This window comes from Miscanthus floridulus, chromosome 9 (genome assembly GCF_019320115.1).
Source record: "Miscanthus floridulus cultivar M001 chromosome 9, ASM1932011v1, whole genome shotgun sequence".
NCBI classification, from domain to species: Eukaryota; Viridiplantae; Streptophyta; class Magnoliopsida; order Poales; family Poaceae; genus Miscanthus; species Miscanthus floridulus.
In genome coordinates this window covers 59859792-59876366 of record NC_089588.1, presented here as the reverse complement: position 1 = coordinate 59876366, position 16575 = coordinate 59859792, and the positions used below count along the sequence as shown (strand labels likewise).

Below are 16575 nucleotides of genomic sequence, written 5' to 3'. Positions count from 1 at the left end.
TTTTCTCCAGTCCTAGTGTAAAAATATGTATGAAACTTCTTCTCCAGGTCAGCCCAATTGGCAATGGAGTTGACTGGTAGTGACGAGAACCAAGTGAAGGCTGGCCCTGATAGGGATAAGGAGAAAAAATGAACCTAATGGGCATCCTCAACTGATGCTTCACCCAATTGTGTAAGATACTGACTGACATGTTCTATTGTGCTTGTACTATCTTGACCAGTGAACTTGGCAAACTCTAGGAGCCTGTAATTTATAGGAAGAGCGACCAAATCATACCATTCTGGATATGGACATTTGTATGAAAAGGTCAGCCCCTTTGGCTTCAAACCGAACTGATTCTTCATCATCTCAGTCACCTTCAGTAGCAACTCATCAGCTTGCGGATTTGGATTTCTTGGTACTTGCTGACCCATCTGTGGGTTGAAATCTCACGTGCCTTGATATCCTAGATTTGGCATCATGTGGAGGGTGTTATAATCTGTGCCATAGTGATAGCCTCATGGAATCTCAATATGTTGGGTCCTTTGTTGGCTTGCTGCTTGAAGTCTCTGATTATAGACATAAGGATCTATATTTGTACGGATCTTTTGAATTGATGGTGCTATTTTTTGAGCCGACGACGGTATGTGGCCTAATGTGCCAAAATTGATCATCTGGTTCTGACTTTGCCCCGTTGGTTGTTGTACATGCTGTATTGATGGTCTAGGATTGTACTGTACCTGATTCGTAGCAGTGCCTGGAGTTTGTTCAGATGAACCTTGAAGTGTCTGGACATCACCATTACCAGCTGGTACTGCTTCTTGATGGCTGGTACTGACTTGATTAGTCCCTTGAGTCGACAGATCTAGAATGTTGTAACAAGTCGATCCAACCTGACCAACTAGAATCCCATGAATCGCCTCTTTCATGGCGTTGTGAAATGCGTCAATGAAAACTTCAATGCGGCTTGATATGGCATCACAAATAGATTTGTCTATGGCTTCTGTAAAGAAACACCTGTCTTCAGCTTCAACTATATCTGTCTGCCCGTGTAGTAGAACCCTTGGTAGTGGAAATTTCTGAATAATTGTGCTGTCATGTGTTTTGGTGTAGGACAACAAACACTTCTTCTGAAATTCTTCTGTAGCCTTGCCAATGGTATCCTTATCCTCATTAGGTAGGTCGTTATAGTGTACCATAAGGATGTTGTCATTGTTGTGAGCCGCCATGACGATTGTGGTGTCCCACCGAGCGTGCCAGAAACGTGTGTCAACACAGAATTTTTGCTTTCGTGCCAAGGACACATGCAGCAAGCCGGAAGGGTCCGCTCGATGGAGTAGATCCGCCTAGCTCAGCGCAAGGGTGGTCAATCCTACGCAATCCTCCCGAGACATGCTAGTCAATTTGACCCTGCAATTGACAAGGGGAGAAAACTTATCAGTAATTAAGGGCGGAACATGCTGGTGTTGCCAGACAGTCCCGAATGTGCGGCTCTGAGAGCCGATATGAGAGGAAATCGACTAAATAGCCGATCCCAGCATGTTCACAAGAATGAATCGATTAAAGCTCATGGGATTGTATAAGAAGGATAGGTTATCATTTAGGACAAATGTTATTTAAGCAAATATTAATCAATGGCAATAAGATATCAATGATGATTGGTTTATACTGAGCCAATGATTACAAGTAACCGAACTCCTTTTATTTAAAGAAACAACTCAACACCTCTTAACCATTTAATAAAGGTAAATCTAATGAACATGTTAGATCTCATCTATCGCCATGACCAGTGGAGCATGAGACAGAATCATGCAGGCCGTAGAAACAACAATAGACTCAATGACCCTAACTCATTACTAATATCAGTGGGGCATGAGGCAAAATCATGTAGGCCGTAATACCATAACAAGATCATGGGGCTAACGCATCTTTCAACTTATCTCTACTTCAATGATCTCGTAATGTGAACTGTTTGTGAATACATTCGATATCGGCTAAACAGCCGATTCAGGCATAGCGCACAGTTAAGGTCATGCCTTCTCAGGAACAGGTCTACTAACTAACGATCCCCACTCCACGGTGCCAACAGTGGGGTGAGAGGCAGAATCCCACAGACCGTGATGACGAGCCATGGAACGGTTTTCATTAACTAATAGATCTACTCAAGATCAGACATGCCTTAACCGCACGCTATGCACGATTAAGATTAACGCAAAATAGTCGATAAAAAACATAACTTATCGCTTAAGATGTAGATTAGATCAGTTTTAGATTAGCAAATGATGAGTTAAACAAGATATAAGGCCGATCTAGATCAATCTCAATTAGGCAGAGTGATATTGCTGTAATTAGATAAACAATGAAAGCAATAAGCAATATCATTAACTTAATGAATCTACCAAAGACTGCCATACTAAGGTAGAGCCGATAACTTGACCTTGAACTAATTCAAGTAGAGGGGTGTGAGGCAGAATCACACAGGTCATACTTGAATTAGACAAGAATCGATAACTAGCCTATACCAGAGTCATAGTGGGGGTCGACCGGATCGATGCAGCCATACGAACAGAGGTATAAACCATGATGGTACTTACAGACAAGCAGTGGAGGTCGACCGGATTGATGCAGCCGTACTCGCTGAAGAACTTGCCGAGATCTACTCTACTCCTACTCCTAAGGGGTGGCCGGAGCTGAAAAAAGTAATTGACTTTGTATTTGATTGATTGATTGATGTTCTACAATAGCCGGGGTTTGGTATTTATACCCGGAGTCTAAACATGAATCCTACTCAAGCACGATTTGTTACAACCTTTGGTATAAAATGAAAATATTCCTAATTTAAGATAACTTGGACTCTAATCTTTCCCTTTTTGTAGAGTCCAGCATGTTTCATCCCAGCGCCAATCCTAGCCTCTGTCGTTATCTGCTGGCGCTATTTGAAGAAAGTCGATTCTAGTGCCGCATCCGAATCAACTGGTTCTGATCCGCACGCAATCGATTCCTTGCTGAATTGATTTTGGGAGTTCTCGAGCTCTTGAGATCCTCCTTCCAAATTCTAGTGTAAACACAAAGAACCAAGGTGAAGGCCAATGAGGCTCGGGACGCCATCACACCCACGTCCTCCTATTTAGATAGTAGGTGAATTTCAAATACTAGTTAAATTAAACAGCACGAACACAAATACTAGTGTGAGCATTGCTTGCATATACTCTAGTTAAAGGAAGATAAACAACATGAATAGCGGTACGGTGATGATCCGCCTCCAAAGGGGGAATTGGCGGGTGATAGACCATGCCGACGAGAGGTCCATCTATTGGTGGAGGATTGCCGGCGTGGAAGGCCTCCGGGGCCTCCCCATCGACAGATGACTTCGTTGGATTGGCCATGGTCCTAGCAGGAGTGTCGACGGCATAGTAGGGTGGAAGGCAAAAGCTTTGGGATGGAATCAGGAGCTCTAGAGAGAAGGCAACAAGTGTATAACCTTCCCTCAAGCTCCTTGTCTCTGCTGCTATAGTTTGGGGGCCGCCAACCACCCCACACCTAAGACATTTGCGTTGGTGGGTGGTGGGGCTTAGTCCCATCACGTCAATGCGATGGGCCAAAAGCGACGTCCCCTGCTGTAATTGGCTGCTGACGCCACCCAAGCGCGTGCGCCTACGTGGGAATGCAGGAGCATGTCATCCGGGTAGTCAAGATTTTAGATAGCCAGACCTTGTGTGATCCTATGAAGTATAAAAATTCTGAATAAAAATCATCTTTGATGCATGGTTCTTACAAGTTCAACAAATCCTATCAAATACATGAAAATAAGATGAGTTGGGTTCAATACAGATCAAAGCCACTCATGACTACGACTACAACTGATACTAATTGACATAGTGCACTCCGTAGGCAATAGTTTTACTCATAGATCTATACTGTATTGTGTTCGACAAGATGAAATGTGTCGCATCGGACTTTCTTATGAGTGCAAAAAAATATTAGAGTGAAGCGAATGCGGCCAAAAAGCTGGACACAAGAAGTGAATTGAGAAAAAAGAGCTTCTGACGGTCTTGAGACTTGAATGCCTAGTGCAGTTATGATAGGTCTTTTCTGTACTTATTTGATTCCAATCCAAGAAGTCACAGCAGTCGAGGCCGGACTAAAGAGTGAAGAGTGAGATGTGTTCAGCTCGGTTAGATTTTGGTCTATCGGCTCGGTTAGATTTGGTCTATCGGTGGTAAAGTCACCGTGAGTTAATTCCCAGCTACTTGCATCACCATTACTTGCACTTCTCCATCTTCAGCTGGCCTATTTAACCTAGGTCTTGATGCATATGTTGGGCTCAATCCACACGCTTGTGAGGCAATCATGTTTCTTCATCGCCTAGAGGTGCTTTGTCTTCCTTCTTGCACCTGTCACAGCCTGGAGCCCATGAGAGGTTCAAGATGGAGATAATGCACCTCATATGGATGCTAGTGTATGGAGAAGGCCTTCAAGATTGGGTGCTTTAGATTCCATAATCTTGTTGCATTTGAGCATCGAGATGCAGATCTGCATCCCTCTATCCTCAGAGGTAGCAAGATTATGGAATATAAAGCACCTTATTGAGATGCTGGTGCAAGTTTTGTGAGGTGCTCCCTCTCCATCCTGTGTGAGGTCTCATGTTAACCGAAGCTTGACCATGGTGATTGCAGATCTCATGTTAACAGAAGATCTGTAATCATCTGGTACTTTCCTGTTCTAGGGCTCCATACTCAATTGGGGGTGCTTCAAGTTTGCTAGGTGCTCATTCTTCAAGACTAGGTGCTTATAGCATCTCCAAGAGTACCCAATATTTTCTTCCCAAAAACATAAAGTTAACTCCTAATAAAGTATTGGAAGGAATAAAGATGGTAATCTCCAAGAGTTTCTAATAATTAGTCAATTAGTTGTGTTATTAGTCCATACCTGTTTGTGTGGTAGACGTAGCATCTTGCTAGAGTTCATCAACAGACCTTACTACCATCCCTATATTCCCTTGTTCTTGGAAAATTAGCAGAGGAGTAAACAAAGTCCATTTGATGTATGTCATGTTGCATTGTGCACTAAAGTCCAGCCTGTGTTGTTTCTCAATTGCTGGACAATCCTGGGTGACCCAAATTTAAAAATAGGGTCCAAACTTAAAATTGTAAATGACACGGTAACAAGCATCATAGGAAAACAAGGAAAAACAAGACTTGCGGGTATGAACTATGCAGAAAGAAATCTACATTGAAAAGCAACCAACAGGGGCTAGACCATGCTCAACAGAGTTTAACCCAACTAATACTTAAGTGCGGCAAAAGTTCACATAGACATGCAAATAAGAGTTCACATATTTGCAAGGGCGTCCCACAGATCAAACCTAGTCATGACTACTAGTACTACTGATACGTCCCACAGATCAAGGGTCGAGGTGGGCGTGCAGGAGCTGCTCCACATTTAGCTTCGCTAAGATGCCATTGGCGGTTGGCAAGAGGTTCTTGATGAGATCATCAATCTCATTGTCGTCCAATCTCGGTGGAAAACCTTGCTCCACCACCCGGACGTTCACTGCCTTGCCAAACTAAAGCTAGGCAATGGCTAATGTCATGGCAGCCGCTTGATGAATGGCTTCAGACACCACAGCCGCCTTGTCTTCTCATGCCTGGGGCGGCTTCCCGCAGGGCCACGACAAGTGCGGCGCGCACGACCACCAAGTCACCATGCAACATGTTGGCGTGCAGCCTGGACGCACACTGGTGATGGGACGACTCTCCGACACCACCGGTAGGAAGTCCCATGACGGGGGGCACCGCTGCCATGGAGGAATGGCTACACAATGCAAGATAAGTTCAAGCCCAGATGAAAAGGGGGAGAGTGATTAGATTTAGAAGGCCAGAGAGCACTCGGACTTGTCCTTGGTGGCGTGGGCTAGCAATAATAGAGGAGTCCATGTAGCCTATGATGATAGCGAAGTGGAGCGCACCTGGAGTGGCGGTGGCGAGGGAACCATTAGTGCTGCTAGTGCCAGCGTTACCCCCAACCGGTGTGCTTCTAGGCGGCTTCCCTTAGACAAGGCTCGCCCGGTGAAGATCCGCCGAAAGAGGTCCACGTGCGGCTCCATCTCGAGGAAGGCCTCGCAAACGGTGATGAAATCAGCAATGTGCAACACCCTAGTCGGATTGAGGTGATGCAGCTCCAGGCCCCACTCATTGAGGAGCGCATGTAAGATCTAGTGTGTGGGATATCCAAGCCAGCGCTCATGGAAGGCGAGGTAGGAGACAACCTCATCGGCCCATGGTCGCGGAACAGCTTTCCCTAGCGTAGGAGCCCTCTAATGCGCCACCTCCTTTGACTGGAGTAGCCCCTTCACGGCAAAGGCGGCCAGCACCTCCTCATCTATGTTGGATGGCCTCAGTTTGACATCGTGCCATGGATTCATGAACGAATCCGTGAGTTCTCCTCTACCTCGCTCTACCCTCTCTCCTAGAAACTGCTGCGATGCATGAACGGGCTTGGTGAAAAGGAAGAAGGAGAAGAGGCAGCAGTTGGAGAAAGGCAAAAGAATGGGAGGAAAACCCTCCTCTTTCCCCTAATTTAATGCGGATAGGCATGCGGTGGGACATGTCTAGGCTGATGGGACATGCCCTGCCCAACAAAACATCACCTAGTTAAGACAAGATGTGGCCTGGGTAGGGCCCACCCCTACCACAACCCAGGCATAGGAAACAAGGTGCAACCACACAAAACAACCCTCCACCTTCCTAGGAAGGGCTTGGAAGGGCCCAACAATGGGATCGCCATCAAGGAGAGACCAATGGGCTACCTAAGTCGATCAGACGACTTAGGAGACTATCGAGAGATAGGTAAGGAGCAGTGGGATGCCTCGTGTGGGCTATGCCATCTTTGTCATGAACGATGGACATGGATCCCATTCGGACATATCCAATAAGAGCTCCTCAAACCTGTCACTAGAGTCATAAAGGTAACATTACCAAACTTTCTTACTTTATTTTATTTTTTGATGCATGATCATCCTTTCTCATACACGCATTCACACACTCATCCATACAATCATTCATTCATCCCATGCATCCAAAGCATTGCATATGCAATTGATGCATCACAATGCTTCGTGTTGCATCACGAAGCGGTAGTCGCCTCATTCGATATGAGCGACGACCAACTGGGGTTTGAAGGCTGGCCCACGAAGGGCTTGAGGCCACCTCACGTCAAACAGAGCTAGGGGAGAAAACATAGATGAGCCCCAGTAGCCCTTGCTCGATCTGCTCTGAAGCAGATAGGGTCATCTCAACCTTCTCGTTTGATCCTAACCTTGAGCCATGCCCACAGAATCTCCATCGAGGGGAGGCCAGTGAGCCACCTGAGTCAGTCTCCAGAACGGCTCAGGCATCTGCCCAGAGGCGGGTAAAGGAGAAGTGGAGTGCCACATGAGGGCCATGTCGACCCTGTTACGAACGATGGACCCGGATTCCACTCAAACATACCCATTAGAGAGCTCACCGAGCGTGTCACTCAAGCCATCGAGGCAAGCAATGTTAGCTCAGCCCCTCTAGTTGTGGAAACCATAGATGGGGTAACGCACAAAACTAAACCAACCCCTTGACCATGCCCAACACTTGGGTCCACGCTCTGTCATTTCCCGACCCCTCGGGCACGCCTGATGTTTGGGTTGGCGCCCGATGCCTGGGTCCGCGCTCCTAGAAATGATGGCTTAGAGCCTAGGAAGGGGAGACGTGCGAAAATAGGAGATGTTTTTTCCTACTGATTTCACTATCCTCTCCTCTATCTTTAGTGACATCTGACCCCAGCAACGGCAAGGGGTTGGATCTCACTCGGGGGCTACACCAACCGAGAGCGCTCGCACACACCCGCTGGCAACTCAAAAATCCCCCAGGTGATTCTACTCAAATCGCTTGGGGGCTACACCCAACGGGTGCGCTCACGTGGACCCGTTGGCAAGTCAAAAAAATCCCCCAAGCGATTTCTAGGACCACCAAGGCTACACCTCTTGCCTGCTTCTGCCTCACCTAACGTTTGAGGGCTGGCCCCGCCTCGCTCTCGTCCGAGGGTTGGCCCCGCCTCGACTAACCCCCAAGGGTAGGCTTTGCCTTGGCCGATGTCTAAGGGTTGGCTCCGCCTCACCCGATGTTCAAGGGATGGCCCCACCTCGACTGACCCCCGAGGGTAAGCTCTGCCTCAGCCGATGTCTGAGGGCTAGCTGTGCCTCACCCGACGTCTAAGGGCTAGCTCTACTTCGCCCGATCCCTCAGATATGGTTCCTAACGGAAGCTCACACCACCGCCAACCACTACGGGCCAGAAAGTACAACCCCAGGTCAAACTTCTAGCATCGTGCAGGGAGCGGTCACACCTCAGAATGACTCATCTCCATGACATATCGCTCTAGGGGACTCACATCAATGCACAATGACGGATGCAAGGTCACTATGCTGCCTACTCCCTGTACAGCCGCTAATTAGCATGCTGGTTTGTTAGTCCAACGCCTGGGTCCACACTCCGTCTCGCCTGACCCCTTGGTCGCGCCCAATGCCTGAGTCCATGCTCCATCGCACCCGACGGTGACTTACGATCTTACACCCACCCATTGCTCTTGTACAACGAGTATAAATAGCCCCTTCACGACTTCTTAGAAGTCCCAAAAGGGCTCGGGGGCTCCTATCGGGTTCATAAACCCAAGGTCCCCGATGGGCCCACTTCCCAGCGAAAACTTGGGCAAGCAGATGACATTACAACAACGCGTGACTCCTGGGCCAGCCCAGATACCAAACAACAGGCCAGAAGAGCGATCTAGTCTCTGACCAGAAGGCCGGGCCATGGAGGGGACGACGCTCGCTTCCGACTCCAACCTGCTTTTCCGACCGGGAATATGCCAAAACTCTACTTATAGCTCTTCTTCGACCGGCATAGTCGGAGCCGACTGGGAACGACCGATCGAGGACGCTCGCTCGGTGAGGACCCAAGAATCAAGCAGAGCAGATAAGGCAAGGCGCTCAAGTCAATCGCAATACCGAGGATCATACCCTGCATGCCTATAGGATGATACCGCCAGGACATCCCAGAAGGGTGCTCTACAACCTTCCAGGCATGTTAGAACCCAAACAGTGTTGTGGGCACTGACATTTGCCTTACAGTATTGTGGGTGGCGTCATTTGCCATACCAGGCGAACACGGTAAAACCTGCCACATGCGTCTGACATAAACAATATTATGGGCGCCAACAACCGTCTTGTACCCGACAGCGTAGGCAATAAGACTTAATAGCATACGCACACACGCACACACTCTCTCTCTCACTTGTAAGGCCATCCCCTTCACCTATAAAAGGGGATGCGCTCTCTCCCAACGCAGGACGGTCATTCCGACTCTCTCTCTACTAGCTTCAGACATTCTGAGCACTCGAATAGCTCCATGGCTCTAGAACTCTAAAGCTACATAGAGCATATGTTCTAATACTTAGTGTACGTTGGAGCTCCCGTCACTCTGACCCTTTAGTTCAGAGCCTGACTAGACCTTCGAACCCCCTTCTTATTCCCATTCGTTTGTAACCCCACAACAAACTTCGAGCACCTAGGCTCAGGAATAAAGTCACCGACCGACTAGAACTAGACATAGGGCACGTTGCCTGAACCATTATAAACCTTGTGTCTTTGAGTGCTATGCCACATCCGATCACAACACATGGCAAAACTATAAATATTTACTTGTTGGTTACTTTTCGCACTGACACTATGTGTGTCTGTGCGTGACTACTACTGCTACAAATTTCAGATGCTTCCAGGAATATTTAACCCCATACTTTACGCCAAATGTTTGTTCCAACGGTTTGCTGTTGACACGTATATCAAGATTGAGAGCTCTTGATTAGATTATATACGCAACCATCAAAGGGAGATTAGGGCTGACCTATACCAATGATTGGTGGATAGCCTGCATGCATGTGAAGGTAGAGCAGAAGCTGTTGGAAAAGCGGACAGTGATGCCTTCATCATTTATTAGAGGCCCACGTGACATGAGGCGTCGGTACATGGACGTCATGGCTCTGGTACGGAGGTTTGGTAAACCAGACATCTTCCTCACTATGACATGTAACCCGAACTGGGATGAGATCAAGCGTGAACTCTACCCTGGTCAGACGCCACAAGATCATCCAGATCTTATTGTTCAGGTCTTCAAAGCAAAACTAGAAGAGCTAAATGATAGGCTACTAAAATAGGATATTCTTGGAAAGGTCCGAGCGCATGTGTATGTTGTGGAGTTCCAAAAGAGGGGTCTACCGTACGCACATTTTTTGCTAATCATGGAGAGGAAGTACAAGATCACGTGTCTAGAGCAGTATAATCTTCTCATCTTGGCTATGCTCCTGGACAAGAAGTACCCAGTCTTATACAAGATGGTTACCAAACATATGATGCATGGCCCATGTGGAGTGCTTAATCGCAATTGCCCATGCACAAAAGGTTGTGACTCATGCAAGAACCATTACCCTTGACCTTTCTGTGATGTCACAGTATAGGGCAAGGATTCATACCCTGTTTACAGACGATGTGAAGATGGTTGAAAGGAAAAGGTTCGTGGCCACGAGCTCGACAACAGATGGGTCGTTCCTTACAATTTGTATCTCCTCCGTCTGTTCAACTGCCACATCAATGTTGAGGCATGTGGGAGTATCAAAGCAGTCAAGTATCTATTTAAGTACATCTACAAGGGTTATGACCGAGCGTTTGTGGCTGTGAGAGAGGCTGATAAGGAGGACATTGAAGGGAACATCGATGAGATCAAGCAGTATAGGGATGCTAGATGGATAACCCCTCCAGTAGCCTTGTGGAGGATATACGGTTTTGATTTGAGCAATAGGTACCCTGCTGTTTTGTTCTTACAGCTCCATCTTCCAGACATGCACATGGTGTCATTTCACCAGCATGAGGGGGGTTCGACGAGGTGCTTAATCATCCAGGTGTTGATAAGTCAATGCTTATAGTGTACTTTGAGATGAACAGAACAGATGAAAGAGCCCGAGGTATATTGTATCAGGACTTTCCCGAGCTCTATACATGGCAAGCACAGGGCAAAGTGTGGAACAAGAGGGTACATGATACTACATTACAATAGATTGGAAGAATCGTGTCTGCTAATCTAGTTGAGGGGGAGCGTTACTATCTTAGGGTTCTCCTGAACTATGTGGTAGGTGCAACCTCCTTTGAGTGTCTAAGGACCGTTGACGATGATATCCTACCAACCTTCCATGAAGCTACAGAAAGAAGGGTCGTAATCAAAGAGGACAACTCGCTTGACAAAAGTCTCTCAGAGGCAACCGGGTGGATGATGCCATATGCACTACGAAGGCTCTTCGCAACAATATTGGTATTTTGTGAGCCCAATGATGTATTCCGACTGTGGGAGAAACATAATGAGGCAATGTCGGAGGACTACAGGTGCAACAATCAATCCAACTTCATGGTAGAGCAGATGGTCCTCATAGATTTTCGAAAATTGCTACAATCAATGTAGAAGGATATGAAGATGTACCCACTTTCTGATATCGATGACACATGACGCATCTTCTGATATTCCTAGAGAGATTTTTGAGAAGGTTAGCATTGAGGCAAACGAGGATGATGTGGCTTTGTTAGACACCCTTAATGAGGAGCAGCGGGTTGCATATGATGAGATTATGTCATCGGTTGATACCGGTCACAGGGGTCTCTTCTTTGTGGATGGTCCTGGTGGGATCGGAAAGACTTATCTTTACAAAGCCCTTCTCGCCACTATACGTAGCCAGAAAAAGATTGTCGTGGCAACAACTACATCTGGTGTTACGGCCTCAATAATGCCTGATGGCAGAACTGCCCACTCACGCTTCAATATTCCCCTCACCATTGATAATGGGGCCTTCTACAACTTCACAAAACAGAGTGGTACTTGCTAAGCTACTTCGAGCATCATCTCTCATCATTTGGGACGAGGCTACCATGACAAAGAGGCAGTCTGTCGAGGCGCTGGACAATAGTCTCCGTGATATAATGGACCAACATGAGCTGCCATTCGGAGGGAAGATCGTGGTGTTCAGTGGAGATTTTAGACAGGTTCTTCCTGTTGTTCGAAGAGGGTCGAGGGCTCAGATAGTCAGTGCCTCGCTGTGGATGTCGTACCTTTGGGGTTCCATGCGACATCTAAAACTGGTGCTTAACATGAGGGCAAAGAGTGACCCGTGGTTTGCAGCATACCTATTGCACGTCGGTGGAGGTTCTGAGGAGGTGAGTGGTGATGATGAAATTTGTCTTCCTCATAATATATGCGTACCACACACCGGGGAAGATAGTGATCTTGATACTCTAATTGATTGCATATTCCCTAACCTCAATGCAAATATGTCAAGCAAAGATTATATCACCTCCTGGGCGATATTATCTATGAGAAACGACTAGGTTGATATGATAAATATGAAGATGATAGGATGTTTCCAAAGGGATGAGATGGTGTACCATAGCTTTGGCTGTGCGATAGACGATCCACACAACTACTTCCCTCACGAATTTCTTAACACTTTGACACCCAATGGTCTACCTCCACATGTATTAAAGCTGAAGATTGGATGTCCGATCATATTGCTTAGGAACATTGACCCTGTGAACGGACTTTGTAATGGTACTAGGCTTATCATACAGGGGTTCCAAAAGAATACCATGGACACAGAAATTGTGTTGGGATCGCACGCTAGAAGGCGGGGTTTTCTGCCTCGCATACCCTTATGCTCGTCGGACGATGAGATGTTCCATTTCCAATTTAAGCAAAAGCAGTTCCCTATTCGTCTCAGCTTTGCAATGACCGTTAACGAGGCACAGGGGCAGACTATCCCTAACGTCAGGGTATACTTGTCGGAACCAGTATTCTCGCACTGCCAATTGCATGTAGCGCTATCAAAAGCCACGACAAGATCAAACATTAGGATTTTAACCATGCCGGTTGCTTAGAAGGATGTTAACAATGGGAAAGGGAAAGGGAAAGTGAAGGAGAAGGGGAACAAGAAACTGATAAAAGATATATTCACGAAAAATATCATATATAAAGAGGTTCTAACTTCATGAAATGGTAATATCTCACGTGTTGATACATATTTTTTCAAGATAGTCAACAACACTTTAGCTTTAAAAATTAACGAACAATTTATATGCAGGATACATTCAACTATAGCTTCAGCCATTTGCATGCTTCACCTGCAAAAAGTCAGACACCTCATCTTAAAAATCTTATGGACCATTTTTTATTTGTGACCCGCTACAGCTTGTTGGTGTGCGTGCAAAGCACGCTCTTTTGATCGAACTATTTTAATTATCTTTCTTTCTTGAAGACATGTAATATTAATGTTCCAAACATCACATTGCAATATCTTTTGTATGTAACAGTAGAACACATGCTCGTACATATGTTATCATGGTATTAAGTTTTTCCGTTGCAACGCACGGGCTTTTAGCTAGTAATGTAAAATAATCATTTCCTTTAATTCCCTGCTTTGAGATTCGTACCATTTTTTTAAAAAGGGAGTAATGGAGCAGTTGCCCTTATCTTGAAGGTAAATGTGGAGTGACCTCCGACGGTAAGCGCTCAAATAGTGTGCAGTCTCAGTACCAAGAGTTCAAAAGGCAAAAAAAAAAAAAAAAAACTGTGAAGAACTCAATTACTATAATAAAATAAATATAAACAATCTAGTGTCTGGAATAGTAAAGGCCGAGATTAGAAGCAATGTAAAATTCTAAAACTGTTTAAATCTCTATTAATGGCTGGTGTGTCATCAATCACTGGAAAACGTTGATGCTTCACTTGGCCTATGTGCTCAGCTTCTTGGGCCGGCGCCGGCGGCTCTCGGCATCCTCCATCCGCCGCACGGTACACTCCAGCGCGTCCACACGCTCGGCCAGCGCGCCGATCACCGCGCACTGTTGCGCGCTCTTCTCGCACAGCGCGACCACCATCTCCATCACCTTCCTCGCGTCCACACCGTCAGAGGCGGCGCCGGCACTTGCAGTCCCCATGGTCTCCAACGGACACGCCGGTTCCTTGCGCGGTGGCTCCTGGTCGTCGGGCGTGCCTGCCACGAGTGCGTTGTCCTCCATCACCATCTCCCACTCGCCCTCCGCGTCCGAATCCTCCGGCTCGTCGACATCAACATTGGCGTCGCCCGGCACCACTTCCTTTTCCTCTCCCTCTCCCGCTTTCGCCTCAGGATCGCTAGCGGCTACTGCTTCGTCGACCTCCACCTGGGTGGGCGTGTCAACCGCTGTCTTGATGCTCTCCATCTCACCACCGCGCTCCACGGCGTCTGCCAACTCCGGCGCTGCCGCGCTCTCCTCCACCGTCTCGACGGCCGTCGCCTCAGGTGCGTCGACCTCTGTCGCGTCCTCCACAGGCGCCGACGACGGCGCCGACTTAGTCTCGAGCGCGTCGACGGCGTCCTGCAGCACAAGCACTCGCTTGGTGACCCTCCTCCGGTAGTCACGCGCGCCGCGCACCGCGTCGAGCCGTAGCAGCATCCTCATCAGCGCCTCGCCCACGGCGACGCGCGCCCTGGGGTCCGTGACTAGGGCCTCCGCCTCGGACGCCATCTTCTTCCGGACTTGCTCCGCCTCGTGCGCGACCTCGCGCACCGCCCGCACCGACTTCCTCGCCAGGAACCCGCGCGCCGCCGCCTGCATCCTCACCACAGCCTCCTTCGCGGACATCGCCGGCGCCACCGGTTTCGCGCGCGCTCCCGGCGCCTTCTGCTTCAGCTCCGGCTCCGGTTCGTTATCCGAGTCGGGCCCGTGGACTGGGATCGAGAACGACGTCTTCGTCTCCCTCGTCTTCCTCGCCCTTGGCGCGGGTTTCGCGGCCGCCGGCTCGGCGCCCGCAAAGATGCCCCTTGTGGACCTGCGGGTGGCCGCGGGCTGCTGCTCGTAGTAAGAGTCGTAGTTGTACGGGGCGGCATAGTAGTAGCCGTAAGGATTGTAGTCGAAGAACCGCCGATATGCCATCGCCGTTGCTGTCTCAACCCTCGAGCTTTTCTTCTTCGGTGTCTGCGTTTGAAGATGCAATAGGAACGTGGCGTGTTTATATGAGTACTGAGCAAGGGGGCAGGTGATTCGGATTCGGCCATGAGCCGACGAGCGGTGGAGCAGTCCGGAGGAGTCCAGTCCAGGGCCTAGGCGCTCGATTGGCTATTCTTGTAGCGGCAAATCCGGCGACGACCACGAGTCTTGACCTGCTCTTTTTATATGAAGTCCGGCAAATTAACTCGTGATCGAATTCGAATCAATCAACCGCAACGGTTCAAGTTTATAGACGCGTTCAAAATCTTGGCTACATCCATTATTGCAACCGCAGGAGATACTAATAGACATGTTTTTACTCTATTTTTTTCTTCTAAACTATCAAATATGTTTATAGTCGCATTGAGAAAAAAAAAAGCAATCAAACATTTATGCAAAACAACAAAAATATTACTTATCTAATCCTCGGTTTTTTACATGGCAGCTCTCATCATGGATTGCACTATTACATCATATCCATATAGTTTGCAAACACATTTATTTAAATTAGTTGGATAACAAGCTGCTCAAATTTTGAGTTCATCATAAGATTAGTTGGACAATCAACTTATCCATATTTGAACAATAATATGTTTTGTTCTTAATCAAAACTACGTTAACAAATTAATAGTGGAAATATTTGTATATTAGTGAAAGGTCAAGGTTCAATTTTTATGTTTACAAGCAAGCATGCCCATTCGTTGCAACGGGATCTAATACGTAGTGAGTTGTACCACGGGTCATAAGTTCGAGTCAAAAATTAAATTAACTTAGTGGTAAAAATCTTTGTTTCCTAAGGAGTCAAAGATTAAAATGGATGTGATCTCTTACTTATTATTTGTTTTTATTATTATTATATTTATTAGAACACAAAAAAATCAGGTGAAGAAAACAATGAAAACAAAATCAGAAAAGTGGAGCCAGTGTCAAAAACATCCACGAGAAAAAAAATCTGAGCATACTTGAAACCAAGTAGAAAACAGTCATGAAAAAAATTGGAATGTATTTTAGAAAATAGCCACGGAAAAAAATCAGAACATATTCGGAGCCTAATGAAAAACGTCTAAATGAATGTAAAGCAACACGTACTCGGAGCAAGTAAAAACGGACAAACCAGAAAAAAGTGAAAAAGAACAAAAAAGAAGAAAGGAAATAAAGAAATTCTACCCTTCTTTCCTCTTTATTAGATTTCTATTCTTATATATTTACATTTGGATTAAGATTCCTATTCTGGGTACTCAGGAATTAGAGAGTAATTGGATTAAGATTCCTAGTTGTTCTTATTATTATATTTTTCTATTAGGATTAAGATTCGTATTCACCCGAAATCATAGAGATCTAGTGGATTAGGATTTCTAGTTATATAAAGAGAAGGCTATAGACGGTTTTCCACATTCATAAAGTTAGTTAAGTAATGGTCGGATAAAAAATGGGTGGAGAGAAATTTTGCCTCTTTATTAGTAGGTATAGTTATAGATATTTATATATATATAACTTATATATCTATA

At 46.6% G+C, this 16575-nt stretch overlaps 1 protein-coding gene across 1 annotated transcript; it reads right to left on the bottom strand.

The window, feature by feature from the left end:
• Positions 1-13828: 13828 nt before the first annotated feature.
• Positions 13829-15013, bottom strand: LOC136479989 (cilia- and flagella-associated protein 91-like). Its single transcript, XM_066477678.1, has one exon. It carries the CDS (start codon positions 15011-15013, stop codon positions 13829-13831), a length of 1185 nt encoding a protein of 394 aa, XP_066333775.1.
• Positions 15014-16575: the final 1562 nt, after the last annotated feature.

Excerpts from the sequence above, each read along its gene's own strand:
- LOC136479989 (XM_066477678.1), bottom strand. The coding sequence starts at position 15,013 with ATGGCATATCGGCGGTTCTTCGACTACAATCCTTACGGCTACTACTAT.